The 18410-nt window shown below is 37.7% G+C and overlaps 1 protein-coding gene across 4 annotated transcripts in view; it reads left to right on the forward strand.

The window, feature by feature from the left end:
* Positions 1-2530: 2530 nt before the first annotated feature.
* tial1 (TIA1 cytotoxic granule-associated RNA binding protein-like 1) overlaps positions 2531-18410 on the forward strand; it is a 35668-nt gene continuing 19788 nt past the window's right edge. The window contains exons 1-5 of one of the 4 annotated variants that reach the window (XM_063071930.1): positions 2531-2679; positions 3837-3933; positions 11295-11444; positions 13170-13224; positions 14132-14219. In XM_063071930.1, coding sequence (XP_062928000.1) covers positions 2651-2679; positions 3837-3933; positions 11295-11444; positions 13170-13224; positions 14132-14219 — 419 coding nt within the window. In that variant the 5' untranslated portion in view covers positions 2531-2650. Of the gene's footprint in view, positions 2680-3836; positions 3934-11198; positions 11239-11294; positions 11445-13169; positions 13225-14131; positions 14220-18410 lie in introns of those variants that run through there. The other 3 variants (XM_063071931.1, XM_063071932.1, XM_063071933.1) reach the window with 3 other exon arrangements.

Here is an 18410-nt window from a genome sequence, read left to right on the forward strand (position 1 = left end):
AACACACACAAAATGCTGGAGCAGCTCAGCAGCTCAGGCAGCATCTATGGAAGTAAATATACAGATGATAAGTTGGGTTGAGACCCTTCACCAGGACTGGAAAGAAAGGAGGAAGATGACAGAATAAACAGGTGTGGGGAGGGGAAGGAGGACAGCTGGAAGGTGATAGGAAAAGCAATGTGGGTAAGAAAGGTAAGGGGCTGGAGAAGAAGGAATCTGTAGAACAGGATACGAGCCACACAACAGCTCCTGCCGAAGAATCAGAAATGGAAACTGATCCAAGCAAGATCTCACGGTCACCTTGGTAATGCCTCCTATACGTCTTACTGCCTTACTGTACATCGAGTGGCTCTTCTGCATTCCAACTTTTGCCTGAGTTATTTTAAACAATGATCAGTTTTTGCCAGGTTTCTGAACTTGTGAATCCATATCACAAAAATGATTGATGATGAGAGTCATCATTCCTAATTAGTTTTAACAGAGTCACAGGTTGTCCACATAAGCTAACACTTTCTCGTAGTATTTGTTGGACTGCAGATCATGGTCTCTCTTTGGAGTCTTTGCTGTTTGCTTGCTTGGTGGGTGGTGGGAGTGATACTTCTTGCTAGAATAAGTGGGGGAGAGGAGGGTTGATGCCTTTGCTGCTGCTTGTGCGGGGGGGGGAGGCTTTGGGGTTCTGACTTTTTTTCTGTCAGTAATTCTCTGGGGTTTTTTTAGATTATGAGGACACTCAGTCCTCGTTTATTGTCATTTAGAAATGCCTGCATTAAAAAATGATACAATGTTCCTCCAGAAAGATATCACAGAAACACAGGACAAACCAAGACTAAAACTGACAAAACCACATAATTATAACATATAGTTACAACAGTGCAAAGCAATACCGTAATTTGATAAAGAGCAGACCATGGGCACGGTATAAAATAGTCTCAAGTCCTGATAGCCCCGTCATCTCTCCCTGCCATAAACCCCCAAGCGCCGCAAACTTGCCGATGCATTGGAAGCACCTGACTCTGAGTCCGTCCGAAAACTTCGAGCCTCCGATCAGCCCTCCGACACCAAGCACCATCTCTGCCGAGCGCTTCGACCCCACCCCGGGCAACAAGCAAAGCCGAGGACTCGGGGCCTTCCCCTCTGGAGATTTCAGATTACACAGTAGCAGCAGCAGCGAAACAGGCATTTCAGAAGTTTCACTAGATGTTCCTCCGTGCTCTCACGTCTGTCTCCATCCAAATAGGATTGTGCACGGCACCCTACTTGACAGATAACAGATATAATTCACCGGAGTGGCCACTGCAAGCTGCGTCGCATCACCATCTTCTCCTCCTTCTCCTTTTTCTTCTGTTTCGTGGATGTCTGTGGAGCATAAGAATTTCAGGTTATATATTGTATGCATTTTCTGATACTAAATGGAACCAGTGAACCATTTTTACCCATAAGCTTTGGATATAGTTCTGTCAACAAGTTATTTCTGATGAAGCTACCACTATTTTAATTTGGAACAGAAAGGGGTGGGAGGATTCAGCAGGTGAAGTATCATCTACGGACGGAGAGACAGAGTTAACATTTCAGCTCACTTTCTATTGATCACAGACATAATTCTCTGTCTTTATTTAAGAGTTCCTAACTGCTGCATTTACTTGTGCACTTCATAATGTTAAATTGTTTTTAAAGTAGGCCAGCAAGCCTGCTGGTAAGGTTTCAGCAGTAAAGGCAGCATAATTAACATTAATGGTTTTGCAATGTGATTCTCATGTATTTTGGTTTAGATTTTATTAGAGATTCAGTATTTATCATGAATGTGACATTATGCTGATTTTCCAATATTTGCTCTATTTCCCTTTCTGTTTTCTGCCAATATTTGTTCCTCTATTTTCAAACATTATGACTTTTTTCTTTTCACTGTAATAATTTGTCGTTTAAACCCTCTCGCCTTCACCAGCTGGTCGCAGAACCCTTTGTTTCTCTAACACCGAGAACACAATGGCAATTGTCATTGGAATCGAGTAGAGCCCGCAGAAGGGGGCACAGAGTCACCTCCCAGGCATATGAACACTTTTAAAAGTCGGACCTGATGAATTCCAAAACTGTTGAAAAGTTTGTGGTAAAATATGAACTCTGTCCCTTCTTTTACAGACTGCGTGATCCTCTGAGTGTTTTCCTCTTTCACTCCATTTCAATGGTGCTTTTCAAAAAATAATTCGTCGTGGCAACATTTCTCGGGATTTCTTTTAAAAAAAAGGGGGGGGGGTTGATTTCCTTATTTCGTTTCAGTTTCCTGGTTTTATTTGAGGGGGATGGGGGATGTCCCAATCTCAGGCATCGCGCCTGGGAGTTGTAGTTCATTGGGATAAAATGAAGGCAGGAAACTGTGGATCACAATAGGCTTGGAGAAGTGAGATTTTGAGGAAGGCTTGGCTGGAGTTGGGCGGTGAGAGACGTGACTGAAGAAGAGAATCCCACAGGCATGTGTGGGGGAGTGGGCTGGGGTCAGGACACTCGAGTTCCCGGCTGCTGAGCCAACAGGTCGCGAAGCGCGGCGGCGGCGGCGCATGCGCATGCGCAGCGCCTGGGCTGACTCACCGCTCACTCGCCGCCATTTTGAGCTCACTCGGCGCGTAGCGGGACGGCGATCGCCGGTTTGTGAGACATGGACGACGACTCGTACCCGCGGACTCTGTAAGTTCCCCCCCCTCCCAATATTAAAAAAACGGCGGCTGTCCTCCCGTCGCTGAGAGGTCTGGACATTTGGAAGGGTATCTTGAACGTAATTTAGAGGAGGGTGCGTGCGGCTTGAAGATGGCGAGGAGCCGGGTTTCCCTCTCGTTTTCGTCCGCTCCTCCCTCCCTCTCTTCCTTCTCCCATGAGGAAACCGGGCGACGGGCGATCCGGGGCCTTTGGGTGCGGGGATACCGGCCACCTGTTTGGAGTGATTAGTGGACGCCGGAGAGACCGCGATCAGAGTCGGCGGCTGGCCCAGACCGCGATCGGGAGGTGCCGGATATCAGCCTCCCGGAGAGGCCGAGGGGAGCGTGTGGGGGGTGAGGGAAAACTTTCCTGCCCTCTCCTTGAGTGCAACAGTGCAGCAAATGGGGAGACTTTCCCTCAGTCTTAACGTGGCGTGTCATTGTTTTCAGTAAAATTGAAAATTTAACCGTTTACTGGTATTCATTTTGCCTCGTCTTTTTTTTTCCAGACTTTAAGTGTAGAAATGTACCCATCTCTTAATGGCCTAAGAGTTCATCCCTTCTCTACCTGTAAAACTTGCTTTATTTACTTTCATATTCGCTTAGTAAAAGTACTTGAGTTTGATCATTAACAATTTCCTTGTTGGGATGGAAATCTGGCCACGCTGCTATTGCGGGCATGTATCTGATTTCCCTGGAAATATGAGTATATGCACTTACATAATGCTTTTGTTAGCTAAGTTTGTTTTGCTCACTTTCCAGACTGCTATCTTTGGTTCTATTATATTAGTTGTGAAGCTACATTTGAAATACGAAAATTCAGTTTAGTGTAAATAGATTTTTTATTTTTCTGTGATTTTCAGCATTTTATTAAATGAGGGTCCATTATCCCGTTGCCCAGCTCAGATTATTTTGGGGTCTTCCTGTTCCCCCCCACTCCCAAAATAAGGTTCAAATTCGGAGGTACAGTATGTGGTGATGATGCACACAACAGTGGAAAAGAAGATTAAAACATAACAAATTTCAGTCGGGAACATTGTAAAATGCCAAAATGATTCTTGTGGATTAAATAAATTCTGAAGCTACAGGAAGGTATACCAACATGAAAGTTGCAGGTAGTTGTAACATTAAGATGTCATTGTTTTCCAGCTACGTGGGTAACCTCTCTAGAGATGTGACAGAAGCCCTCATACTTCAACTTTTTAGTCAGATCGGTCCATGCAAAAGTTGCAAAATGATTACAGAGGTAAGATGACAGCATTGTTACATGGCCGGTCCCAAGAACTATATAATCCTTTCTGTTTTACAGCATGGGTTTGTTTTCATCCCTGAAATTCTTTCACCAATGAAGAAGCCCAGACAGAGCGCATTACTATCGCACATGTGATCAATATTCTACCTTGTGGAAAACAAAATGTTAAATTGGCTATGATTTTATTTTAGGTTTAATATCTGACTTCAAGATCAATAATCTTGGAGAGGTCTTCATGTGCTAACTGGCAATGCTAGTAACATTGCTGGGCAACGTGACTCGTTGGGTTGGAAGAGTCTGTTCCACACTATATCTCCAAATAAAAGATAAATATGCATTTGTTCTGAATTCTTCATTTGTGAACTAGAACTGCATGATTGTGTTAGTAACATTATAGATGTTATCAGTGGATGATAAAATGATGGTGGCAGGTGAGAGTTGATACAGGTTGAGTACCCTTATCTGAAATGCTTGGGGCCAGAAGTATTTTGGATTTTTTTTTTCAGAATTTTGTATATATAATGAGATAGTTTGGGATCACCATAATTTCTGAATCTGAATTTATATACTACCAGTAAGCAGTCTTTGCCTTACACTTGTTCATCATACATATGTACTTAACAGTAAAAAATATTATATACCTCTAATATAATGAAAATATGTGTGCAAAGGCAGCACAGTAGCAAGAGAATACCTGAATCAGTTGTTGAACAACAACAAGACTTTCAGTCTTCACCTACAATTTTGTGTTTTGATTAAAAGGTTACAGTACACTGTATTTGTATTTTACCTTTTTTTAGGTTTTATGTAAGGTATAAAAGCAATCGGCATCATTGACTTGTTTTGGCGTGAGATTTTAGTGCTCAGCAGACACTTTAGAAATGTAAAGACATGCTTTATCTTAAATTTCTGCAACCAGCCTATTGAATATTCACAATTGACTTCAGTTTTCAGTTTGCCATGATCGATCTTTGCTTGTTTCATGATCCGCTTTATGTGGTGTTTTCCTATTTTTTCATTAACTTCTATTCATTACATATGTGAAGTCACTTCTCAGAACTGTCTTAGAGACCTGTGCATCGCCCCAGAACCTTCCCAGCATCTTGTGGAATTTTCCATTTGTGACATCATGCCTGTGATTATATTAAAAAATTTGTTGGGATTTCTGAAGTTTTTGGATTTTGGAATTTAGGATAAGAGGTGCTCAACCTGTACTATATTTACTTGAATGTGACATACAAATTACTTGTCCGCAGTTACCACTTCCTGCAGTAATAAAAAAATACACAAAAAGACAGTGCTGAGTATTTCCAGCATTTTTTCCTATTTATTTTAAATCAGCATCTGAAAAGAGAAATAGTTAATATTTCAGGTCATTAATCTTTCATCAGAAATTGTGATGAAAAGTCATCCTGAATTCTCTCCACAGCTTGTTTCATTTAGTTTTTCATTTTCAGCTTGTTTCATTTAGTTTTTGCTGGAAGAGTGTATATTGGATGAAGATTCCTTGAACTGTCCCCATATTTCCCCCTGTATTCCTCACATTTAAGAAATTTCTGTACTCTCATGTTAATGTTTGATGGAGCAGGTCAAATTGAGTCAGTTTTAATATTCTATGTCAGGCTTTTTTTGATACTTCTGATGCTCTAATTAAAAACATTGCAGTTTGTGCTACATATACCTTCAGTTACTCAGTAAAATATTTTATTTGTAAATAATTTGAGTGCATTAGCTCATTATAACTGGTGCCATTTCCATAAAGACAATATAAAGAACTGACTGCACTTTACCAAATACAAAATAGTTATTGTTGGTGCACAAATGCTTCATTATTAACAGAAAAATGACACAGAATTCTTGCTGTTGAGATGTAGACCAATGTGGACAACATAATCTAAAATTGTTTCTGAAGTGCTTGTACAATCTGACATGAACCCCCCCCCCCGCCCCCATCCCCAACATTGATGCTGGTAATTAGATAGAAGATGGAGCTGATAGTGAGAAAGTGGAGATTTTGTATTTAATCAGTACTACATTGGTGCATTTAACTTTAAAATATTATGCAGCCACCCAGTCTGTTTGAAGTATTTTTTCCAATTTGGTCCTTCAGCACAGTATGAGCAAAAACGTCTGTAGTGAAGATAACACAAAGGTAGACAGGAATTTTTTAGAATGGCATTATTATGAAATGAAGTGATTATGTTAGGCCTTATAAATTTGCAATCCAACACCATCTGTTTTGCTTCTGCACTCTCATCCATCCCTCCCAAAAAGGTTTCCTGGCTTTTAGGTTAGGATGAGTACATGCAGACATTGAGCTGCATCTTTGTTGTGGATTAATTTTAAACACATTCCATTTTTTTTTGTAATCAAGCAGAAGTGCATTTTTGCAGAGAGAATATTTTCATGTGCTAAAGAACAAATACACTTGTATGAATTTTTTCTTGGTCTTCCTCATAGCCAGTGAAGAGGTACTTGAGGCATAATCAGTATTGTACTGTAGGGAAACACTGCAAATACTTTGTGGAGAACCAAATCCCAATGAAATAACTAATCAAAGCAGTTATTTTAGATGTTTGTTGAGCAATAAATACCCAAGTACTGGGGAGCTTTTCTGTAATTCCACCTGCGCATTGAACCTTTGAGAGACTTGAGGATTTAGTTTATCACCCTAGCCTGAATAATGCTATTATTGTCATTGCAGAACTCAGTACAGGTCCATAATCCCTTATCCAACACCCTTGGGGGCCAGTTGCATTTCGGAATTCAGAATTTTTTGGATTTCAGGACCCCCCCCCCCACCAATACCAAAAAACACGTATGCTCAAGTCCCTTATTTAACCTGTCTCATGCGGTGGACTTTAAGACCCAGCGGCGCACCAAACCTATGCACATCCTTCCATATACTTTAAATCATCTCTAGATTACTTATAATACCTAATACAATGTAAATAATTGTTATACTGTATCGTTTAGGGAATAATGACAAGAAGCAATTTTATTTCCAACAAAAACATTCAATAAAACATAAAAATATACAGCTTCAAATGAATGGAATCAAACACATGGTAAATGACTTATTGGAATAAATGTAGAACGTCACTGTCACTATAAAACTTCAGTAACTTGTCTTTCTGTTTATTTAAATCATATACAGTGGTAGTTCCGACACTATTTTCTTCAGTAAGACGCCGCACATACACACACCACGATCAAGCTTCTGCAATAACTCCACTTCTTATGTTATTGATAATGATAGATGCTTCCTTCTCTTTTCTCATTGTTACCCATAGGGGTATCTGCAACTTTTTTTGCATTTTCACAGTGAAATTAAACACTAAGTTGACAGTGAACACAAAATAGCAGTGGACAACAAATGCACGTGTAACCAGTATGAGCGCTGAGCCACAACTGGTGTCTGGCGGCTTCTGCTAGTGCTGCCATGTCACACCTGAGTGACGTCAGCTGTTGGCAAAAAAAACTTCGGTTTTCGGAGCTTTTTGGATTTCAGAATTTCGGATAAAGGAATGTGCACCTGTACCACATGGGAATATGAGCCTGGGTTAACTGAATTGAATTTACGAACTACAGTCAGGATGAGTTTATCTAAGGTGTTGGTTACTGCATTTAGAACTACTGTGTTTAGCTTATGCTGCATCAACAAAGGTGTGTGCTATAATGTACTTCAGCAGAATTGGTTATAATTTGTGATGGAGTGAGGCGAGGGCTTCCGTTGGTCAGAGTTGACCATGGATATTGCATCCTAGCTGTCTAGATATGCAAGCCTGGGCAGTATTACACCAATTATATTTAGAAAAGATAATGAATTCAGGGAAATTATCACCAGCTATAATGAGTGGCACTGAGTTTTATTTTGTAATTTGCTTTTTTGAAAGCCTTAAGAAATATAAAAGAAAGTTATTAGGTATTAGGAACATTTCCAACAAAGCATTGGCCTCAAGCAGAAGTTTTTATATTTTTAGGTCATCTTCATAGTGAAGCACTTCCTCTGGTCTCATGAAAAAAATTAGAAATTTTGTTGTGTTCAAGTTACTTCGTCAAGGATTTTTTTTAAAGCAGAGGCAGTTATGTAATTCAAGGACAAAATGTGAAGATGTGATGCAGTGCAATTATCTGGATTGCTCTTTTAAATAAACTGGGACAAACAAACCTGTTTCCTTTCACCGCTCTTTAATTTCTTCTCTCTTGGTGTGGGATGGCTGGTGGGCCATACCAAAGATTGAGAACTACATTGCCTAGAGCAGGGGTGGCGAACCTTTTAGAGAGTGTATGCTGAAATTGGTGATGTAAAAAAATTCTCTCTTATGCTGTGGTAATTTTGAGCAGAGGTTATCTTTGATTAATTAGTAATAAATATGGATTTTTCAAGGAAAAATGTTAGACCTGTTGCTTATTTACATGTATTTATTGTTTTACGATTAATAAAAGTATAACAGATTGAATCCCCATGGGATGCTTGGGTTTTCTCCAGGTCCTCTGGTTTCTTACTACAGTCCAAAGATGTGCCAGTCAGGATAATTGGTTATTGCAAGTTGTCCCATGATTAGGTTAGGTTAATTGGGTTTATTGAGGTTTGATGGGGCAACGTGGCTCAAATGGCCAGAAGGCCCTATTCCACGCACATCGCTAAATGAATAAAACATTTTAAAAAACCCATTTGAAATTATTAATATTAATCTTTTAAAAATTGAAAAAATGCTTTCTAAATAGTATTATTGTAACTATTTACTATTCCAATGCAGATGCATACACCATATCTGCGAGGATTTCAAAATGTGCCAGCCAATGTCATGTTCTCACAACTGTTAGCTGGCCCCAAGTGCGAGATGTTTCCCTTGAAAACATGTCACTGATCTCAAGTTGTAAAAAAAATTCACTGCTTTATTTGGCAGATAACTTAATCTTTGTGTTTCTTTTTATTATGAGTAAGGTTTAAAGAATTTGAGAGGTAGTATTGCAAGAGGTAGATGTGTGCCAACAAAATTTTTGCACCTGCTATGGGTTCACCATCACTGGCCTAGTGTGATAAAGGAGAGTTGCAGCCTTATTGTCATGCTGATTTAGATCCTAAGCATCCTCTGTCAGCATTTAATTAAAAGCATCATTAAAAGCAATTGTTGATTAATAATAGAAACATAGAAGATAGGTGCAGGAGTAGGCCATTTGGCCCTTCGAGCCTGCACCGCCATTTATTATGATCATGGCTGATCATCCAACTCAGAACCCCGCCCCAGCCTTCCCGCCATACCCCCTGATCCCCGTAGCCACAAGGGCCATATCTAACTCCCTCTTAAATATAGCCAATGTACTGGCCTCAACTGCTTCCTGTGTCAAAGAATTCCACAGATTCACCACTCTGTGTGAAGAAGTTTTTCCTAATCTCGGTCCTAAAAGGCTTCCCCTTTATCCTCAAACTGTGACCCCTTGTTCTGGACTTGCCCAACATTGGGAACAATCTTCCTGCATCTAGCCTGTCCAATCCCTTTAGGATTTTATACGTTTCAATCAGATCCCCCCTCAATCTTCTAAATTCCAACGAGTACAAGCCCAGTTCATCCAGTCTTTCTTCATATGAAAGTCCTGCCATCCCAGGAATCAATCTGGTGAACCTTCTTTGTACTCCCTCTATGGCAAGGTTTATGAAGACACATGTTAACTAAAGCAAATTACTGCAAAATCTCTGGGTGAAATCTGTAAAGTGAGTGATTTGCCATCATTTCTCATTTACCTTGGAACATTTTTCACAGATTAAAGAATTTGCAAGGCTACCATAGCTTGCTATCTTGGCTTCCTGTACTGCAGATACTTGAGCAATGTCACATTGTATGCCAACTGTATCACAGTATCTCCAGGAACATTTATTTGTAAGGGGCTTATAAATTGCGGAATACGCACATTGAGCATTGGGATTAACTGGTATCTGTTAAACTCTTTTTATTCCCACCTTTCTCAAGTGTAAATGCGGCAAGTATTTGAGGCTATTCCATAATTTACTGGTGGTGTAGATCTTTGTAGCGTATACATTTTCTTCATTATTTTCCAACCATTGGGTCAGATTTATTATCCTGAAGGATTTTTTTAAAACATGCATCCGTCTATACTTGGGTTTAGAATTGAAATAAAATTGCTGCGAAGTACTGATCCTTGTGGGGTCTCTTAAATGCCCGTCTGGTCGTAATAAGATATGTGGACCAATTCACTTTGCTTCTCACTGGTCTTGTAACTTTTGATGCAGCTTGTCATCTCATTTACTTTCCCATGTTTTTAATTGCATTAAGGTGAGCTAGATTTTTTCTTCCAAAAATATTGTTACATCAAGGACATTCAGTGACATCTGTTAGATCTTATCTAAATAGGTAATGATATGCAACATGTAAATTAGCATCCCCGAGTTTTCAATAATTACACCAATTTTAAAACTTTATTTGACCTTTGGAGCTGATATCAACACTGAATTTGCTGCCAGTTTAATTTAGAAAACCGAAAAGGCAGTGTCCCTAACTTGGCGGCCATGCTAATTTTTGTAACCAACAATATTAGACCATTTATTCCTATGCTGAATTTAATTTTATAATGGGTAATGTAGCTAATCACACTTATTTCATTTAATCTTCCTGCAGATTACATAATTTTTTAAACTTAGTTTTCAAAAATAGCATGTAACTGAGGTTTAATTTTCTATTTTTTCTACTCTGGAAAGAGTGCTTCATGTTAATAAAACCACAGTTCAGGATTGATCCTTAGTGCCCACTTTAGCAGTCATAATTACTGTCATGCATTCCCTGTCTTAAGCAAGAGCTCTGTTGCCTAGAAAAATTTATTCACTTAGCACATTTCATCTTTTTGTTGACTCTCTCTACTCAACTGAAATCCGATTACAGTTAAATGGCTTTGAAGAAGAATTTCAATTCATGTTGTAGTAGTTATACGTATCTTTTTCTCCCCAGATCAGAACAAAGCCCCTCATTGATGAAATGTTGTCACCTTCATTCCTTATTGCAGGCAAAAGCAATCACTATTCCAGTAATTGGAAAAGTTAAACCCTCGCAATGTTTATATTCTTTGTGGCACAAAGCATTGACTTTGGATGTTACCCATCAGGATAGCATTTTTTTAGATTAATGATTCTTAGGGCCGAATAAAATTTCATTACGCAAACCCGGGGAAGCCCTGTATTACCTTTTTTTTTAATGTTAAGTTTAGTAATTTCCTTTTAAATTGTTTTTGTTTATGGACAGATTGGCTAAAAAAAAAAGTTAAAGGCTTTAATATAGATCTGTAAGTATTTCATTTGCTTTCTTTTGTACTAAGTTTTCATGAATTTTTCTTCTCAGCAAACCGCAAGCAGAAGGGTGAACTCTTCTGTTGGATTTTCTGTTTTGCAGCATTCAAGCAATGATCCATATTGCTTTGTGGAATTCTTTGAGCATAGAGATGCAGCAGCTGCATTGGCTGCAATGAATGGGCGTAAAATAATGGGTAAGGTAAGCTATCGTATATAAAGGGTGAGTGAAGAAACCTGTATATGTGAATAATGCAGTACCACACGGAACAGGTTCCTATTTGTGGTTAGAAGAAATTGTCTATTAGAAAATTCAACAAGGAACATCTAAAGTTGTATTTAGTATGTCCGTCTGAGAAATGTTTCTCTATTGATATCTAATATCTACTTACAGCAAAGTTTTAAAAATTAAATAATCTGGTAGATTTAAGATATTCCTTACCAAAATAACGCAGGAAATGCTCAGCAAGGCAGCCAACATCTGCAAAGAGAAACAGTTTTTATGAAGGCCCTTGATCAGTATTATGAGAGAGAGAGCTAGTTAGTTTCCAGTTGCAAAGAAGGTGAGAAAAGAAGGTGGATAGGACAAAGGGAATGTTAAGTTTTTTTTCAATTTGTTGCTAGAGTTTAATGGGAACCAAAATAGCATTAAAACATGTAAGGAGAGGAAAAGTACATGCATGCCTGAGGTAAATAAAAGAATATGAAGATGCCTTAAATGATCTATCTTAATTCTTGTGTTAGTTTGCTTCTGCACAGTACATTCCATTAATATAGATATTGAGAACATCTCAATGTGCTATTAATCTGGCTTTTGTAGTCAGCTTTTAAAGCATCAGCATTCATCGGGTACTTTAGGCTGTCCATCAGAATCTTGTGATCTCTGACATGTAATACCCTGATCCTAGTGTCTCTTATTGAAGCTCAGCAACAGTGAACAGCAATAAGTGGCAAAGCAGCTTGTTGTGCTGAAGGATGGGGATGCAGCAAGTAAGGAGGAAAATGCATAACTAAAACATTTTGCGGAGGTAAAATAAATATTTTACTGTGCATTTAAGATTGTAAGGTAAAACCTATTGTATATTTAAAGCATGGCATTGTATTTGCAATATTGAGAGAATTACAGTTGAGGCATGTACAATTAAGTGTTTAGGGCTGGTGAATTTGCTGTCTTTAATATTTTATATTTTTACGATAGCATTATAAAACATCTCAGGACAAAATCAAGTTTGTCAAATGCACAAGTACAGTGAAAAACTCAGTGAAAAACATCACTGAATGATGTTTATCTGATGTTATATGCTTATGATTACAGCATCACAGGCACATAGCATTAAAGAAGCAAAAAAAGGTCCATTGTTGTTCAAAGTTGTCTTGTTACTATACCGAGGTAATGATAGCCTGTGCGAGTTGGTTTAAAAACCAAATGGTTGAAGGGACATAGCTGTTCTTGAACCTGGTGGTGCAGGATTTCAGGCTTCTGTTTCTGTTGCAGCTGCAAGAAAATGACATGGCCTGGGTGGTGGGGACTTTTTACAGATGTTGCCTTCTTGAGGCAACATCTAACAGTAATATTTCTAGTGTATTTTATAGCAAAACTAATTGGTGAGTATCAGAAACTTCCATCAATTTGCAAATTTTTTTTCTCATAATATTAGAGAAGATTGGGAACATAGCGTATCTTATGTATAGTTGCTGAATTCCGATTAACCTCCTGGCTATATGAGCATAGAAATCTTCAGTGCAGTGATGACAAAAGCATATGAAAGCTATAGGAACCCTTGAGTAAGCTCCGTGTAATATTAGTTTTTGGACTTTTCTATCTTTTATCATGCAGACAAAGCCACATTGTTCAGGTTTTCATATATTTCCACATTTTTGTTTAAATTACTGATATTAATGAATTACAATTTTTACGTTATTTTAGGAAGTCAAAGTAAATTGGGCAACAACACCAAGTAGCCAAAAGAAAGACACAACTAGTAAGTGCTATGTTCTTACATTTTTTCTAGAAGCTAATGTAAATAGTTAATAATCTTTCAGCAAATAGCGTGTCATTCATGGGCCGTAGAGTTCTACATTCGCAAAGAGATGTTCAAGTTTTGCTTAATTGGTTAGATTGGATAATTGAAATGTTTTGGTCCGCTCTGATGTATCATTTAAATTTTACATTGCCACTGTTGAATTGTATAATGTTAAGGTCATGTGACACTTGTTCGTGCAAGAAGTGTTAGAATGTGGGTTGCATAAATGATCACCCTAAAGTATGAGCCATGTGTCATATGCATTTTTTTTTTCCTTTTTTGATTTTTAATTTGATGTTGTTTTAGAAGAATATTGACTTGGTTAGCCAGGTCAAATCTTTGTTCGGCTTGCCATTTCTCTGTTGGGGTTGGGGAGGTGAAGACAGTAAAGATGAAAATATTTAGTTAGTTGCGATTCCCTTTGAAGCTGCATAACATTTTGATGAAAGTCTGTATAACAAAATGATCCAAGAATTGATGCTTGTTCCTTGGAGTTCAGTTTCTTGAAAGTATGATGTTTAGTTACAAATGCTTGTGAATATATTTAATTCAGTTTCTGTTCATCAGCAAAAAGTATATTTTCATTTCGAGAAGGACAAATTCCCATGAAATGTTACTGACTGCGCAAATATTTCCAAGGTGCTTCATTGGAATAGTTGGCCTAATTCTTTGTTCATTGATACTTGCTTTTATTAAGGTGTCTTGAGTTCCAATAAGTCAAGCTAACTGCTAAAGGACAGCTACTAAATAACTAGGAGAGAGATTCTGATTTGTGTTTTGTATAGATGTAAGTTTATACATTATTAGATTGTTGGCCTGAGTTGAATTAAAGATGTGCATTCATTGCTTGAAATTGTCTTCTCAGATCATTTTCATGTGTTTGTGGGTGACTTAAGTCCAGAAATAAGCACAGAGGATCTAAAATCTGCTTTTGCCCCCTTTGGTCGAATATCGTAAGTATTTTTTCAGTTCCTTCAAAATTCAGATTGTATTTTGAGCATTTCATTCATCAAAAATTTTACAAGTAATCGAATCAACACTGAAATTGAATGCTTGGACTTTGTGCTGTCACTTGACAGTTGAAGAGGATGTATTCCTTGTGCTTCAGGAAAATAGTGATGTATTTTACTCAAAAGTAATAAGTATAATTTACAAGTGCAGGATCTGTCTTGTAAGATCTGCCATGTACTAGACAATAACTACACTATTGCAATAAGTTAAAAAGATACTGATTTTTAAGAGGGCTGCTTACTGGGTGTTAGTTTGAGTTGGTTAGAGAAATTAACTGCAGAATTTGGCCATTAAAATTTTATTAGGTAATTATATAGTGATGAAAGATCTCGCTCTCTTGCTCCCCGTGCTTCCCTCTCAGTGATAAGACTGAAGGCACAGGTGGCATTGATGAGGTGAAGAAAATCTGGTGCATTGGTTACAGAGATATCATGCATTTGGAACATATGAGAACTTTGTTGAAGCAGGGCAAGGGGGAGAACAGTGAGAAGGGGGCGTTGAGTGTGCATGACAATAGAATGAGTTTGAACCACTTTGGATCAGATTCATGAAGGAATGAAAGCTTCAGGCCTTCAGAAGAGTTTGGAATTGTTCACTTTGAAAATTGCGATAACATGAATGAGGAGTTAAAGCAGAAAATTGGCTGAGTGAGGGCAGGAAGTTTTAACTAGATAGAAGGTGCTGATTTCTCTTTCCCTTAGTCTTTCCCTTTCGCCACTGCTGCTTTCTCTGCTCCCCGCCCCCACTCCATATGACTGTAGTGCTCAGTGGAGAAGGTATTGCTGAATGTTGCATTTTATTGTAAATTTTGAAGAATAGTTTCAAGAGTTCACTTCAATTTTTTCTTGAATAAGAATCCTATATTGAGCTGTTAGATTTGCTCTGGAGTTTTCTTTGATCCCTTGGCTGGTGTCAAATGCCATCAGCAGCAGTATATTCTGGTACCTTTGCGCACTATTACTGTAGATAAACTTCCCAGTTCCACTTCAGAAAGACTTCCTTTGAGACATTATGGATTTGATTATTTTTATTTTACGAGTTATTTTGGAAAACAATAGTATTTTTGTATACAGTGGATTCCAGTTTATTGGGACCAGTACATTTTGGCCCAGTTAAATGGCTGCCCTACTTAGCTAAGGTTTAATGGATACAGTTTAAAATGTATAAAAAAGATAAACTGAGTAAGGAAGTATGTATTTAAAAGAAATACATGCATATTTGAACACTAAGATGGGCCATAGGGCCTGTTTCTGTGCTGTAGTTTTCTCTGACTACTAATACTACTACAGTACTATGAAACTGTTAGTTTTTAATAGTTATCAGCAGAGGAATGCATCCACTGTATGCTGCCGTGTTCTTTTAATTGACTGCAAATGGACAAAGTCAGTGTAAGCACCTAGTGCAGATAATTGACTTCATACAATACTTTTGGCAAATGTATTCGTGATTGTCGATGCCTTAAAATTTTTTGTAGTTTGTGAAGTAGCGAGATGGTTCCTTTTTCACTCCCGGCCATTTCTGTCATCTCTTAGCCTGAATGTTTGAAACTGCAGTGATCGAACCAGTTTTGAATTGTCTTGTTGCTTATTTCAGAATTACTTTATTGCCAGTATGTGAAATGTACTAGAATTGATTGTGGTTTGGTGCTAAGCATAAAGCACAGGACAATACCATAACACAATAGCAATCAACAGTCACATGCACAAAAATCACTGCTTTTTGAACACAAGCACGCGCAGCTGACGCTATTTAAAACCTGTTTGAATTAAGCACAGTGTAGTGTCTAACCATCACAAATGCATGAGACTGACACTAGTTAGAAGCTGTTTAGCAACAGTCTCCTGCCACAATTAAGTAGCAGTGTCCTAAATAAACAAAAGGATTCCTGGTTATTTTCTTCATTAGTTTTTGTTCTTTACAAGCTGTTGTAAATAAACAGCTACCCCGATTAACTGATGGTCCAAATAATTGGAATCCACTGTATGTGATGGGTAATTTTTGCCCATAGCTGTAGTTTCAGTTAAGTATGTGCCAGCTGTGCTAATAAAAATTACATTGTAACTACATAATGAAATCATGAGGCAAGACTGGGCCTCTACTTATGTAATAAAAAAATACTATATATAACATGTAATGCATTCTGAAGTCCATGTCATTGTCCAACTCATGGCAGATCTGTGAATGAGGTTTCATGTATGTAATGGCCAAGAATGTGAAATAGTGTTTGCAGAATAAAGTCAAGATGTGCAGGTACTGCAGTTTAATTGATATACTGTGTTGGAAAAGTAAATTAGTCTCGAAAAAGTGTGTCCTATGGTGCATGGTGGTTTGTTTTGCTCTTGTTTGAATTTTGTTGAATCTACTGATAAGTATCCATTGCTGTCGGTAAATGACTTGCACAATATTTGATGATCTTGTGTAGGATTTTTTAAAGGACTATCTGTAGTTCTTGAATAATAAAGATTAAATATGCTGTTAAATTAAAATTTAATAAGGAATAATTAAGTATTCAAGTTCATCGGTTGATGAAGTGTTGGTTTGAGTTACAGAGGGATGTAAATACAAGATATTGTACAATAACAGCAATTGGTGTTGAAACATCAGCAATGTGAGCAGTTAGCACAATGATAGCTATACTTCACACCTCTCAAAAATTATTCTAGTTTAGTACTATGTGTAGCAAAACTGAAAGGGCTCATTATTCAAGGCAAAATCAGCTGATGTAATTTTAGGTCTATCTTAATGTTTCTGTTTACTATGTGGACAGCTTGAATTTTATTCATATTTGCCATGACATTCCATTTGTTCTGTCTATTGTTGGACAGTTTTGTGGAATATTTGCAATCTTAATATAATGTAACTTCACTGGAAATTAATTCAAATTGGTTAAACACTTTTTCTCCTGGATGGGTTATTTATTGACTGTTCTTACTGTGAAGGTACAGGTGGTTGTGGGCTATCTTGGTTATGTCTATGTTGATTTTATTTGTGGAAAGAAGGTCTGTGTTTGTAGAACTCTGGTTTTAACTGATGAATGAAGATTTGATTGGGAACAATGTCTCGGTGGACATCATTGTTTGTAAGCTAGTTTGAATTTTCCAGGGGTGGTCTGTCAAGATTGTAGTGAGACCTCTGGTTGAAAGTTAGCACCGATAGTTTCCGTACCTACAGTAAAATCGGGTAGTGCAGCCAAAATGTTACCTAAAAGACATAAATGAGACTTTGATGCTATGGTTAAATATATTTTGATTCAATATCTTAAGTTTGAATTTCAACACCAAAATAGCTTCTAATGTTTTATGTTTGTGGGTAATCTGTCAGTTGCTAACATTTTAACATGAATACTTTAACTTTAAACTTACTGGGATAGTAAAAGTGGCTCAGAATTTCCTCATCTCTTGACAAGTGCAGAGTTTGATTTGTTTTTTTGGTACCACCTTGTATTGCAATGCAAGTTGGTGGAAGTGCTAGATGATAATGTGGACTTGGTGTAAACAGGAGAGTAGGGATCAAAAAAATAAACCTCAGAAAATTATGTAGAAGGAAGAGTGTAAAGATAATTAGATTTGATAAGATTAGTGAGATGGGAAGAATGAAGGAATTAGCTAACTTGTAAGATTGAGCCAGTGGGTTTGATTGTTACCTTTCTGTTGAAAATTGAGTAGCATTAGTTGCTCCCTTACAAAGTCCTTGCTCTTTAAATGACAGCCTAACTTCTGGGGAGTAAATCCAGCAACTTGCTTTATATGCATGGGGAGATTGACGGCGAGATCTCATCTTTGAGGCTAATTGAGCACTGTTGGTTATCCAGCAATTTGTGCTGATTCGCTATTAATTTATTTCTGTCATAACAAATAGCCTATTGAAAATAAAAATTTTTTACTCAGTTGTGTTGTGAACTCGCCATTTTCCCATCATGCTAATAACTAAATCAGTGGGCATTTATTTGAACTTGGGCAATATGTTAATGTGCAGTACTAGTTTTCTACCAATAGATGTTGCTGGAAGACTTTAGAACTATTTCAAAGCGCATGCCAGGGCCATTGCATCATATGCTTGCTTTTTTATTAAAAATATGAGGTTCAGTACATGTTACATTGTATTCAAAGCCATCAATTAATACTTAAAATACT

The sequence above is a fragment of the Mobula hypostoma genome, chromosome 19 (assembly GCF_963921235.1).
Source record: "Mobula hypostoma chromosome 19, sMobHyp1.1, whole genome shotgun sequence".
In the NCBI taxonomy this organism is placed as follows: domain Eukaryota; kingdom Metazoa; phylum Chordata; class Chondrichthyes; order Myliobatiformes; family Myliobatidae; genus Mobula; species Mobula hypostoma.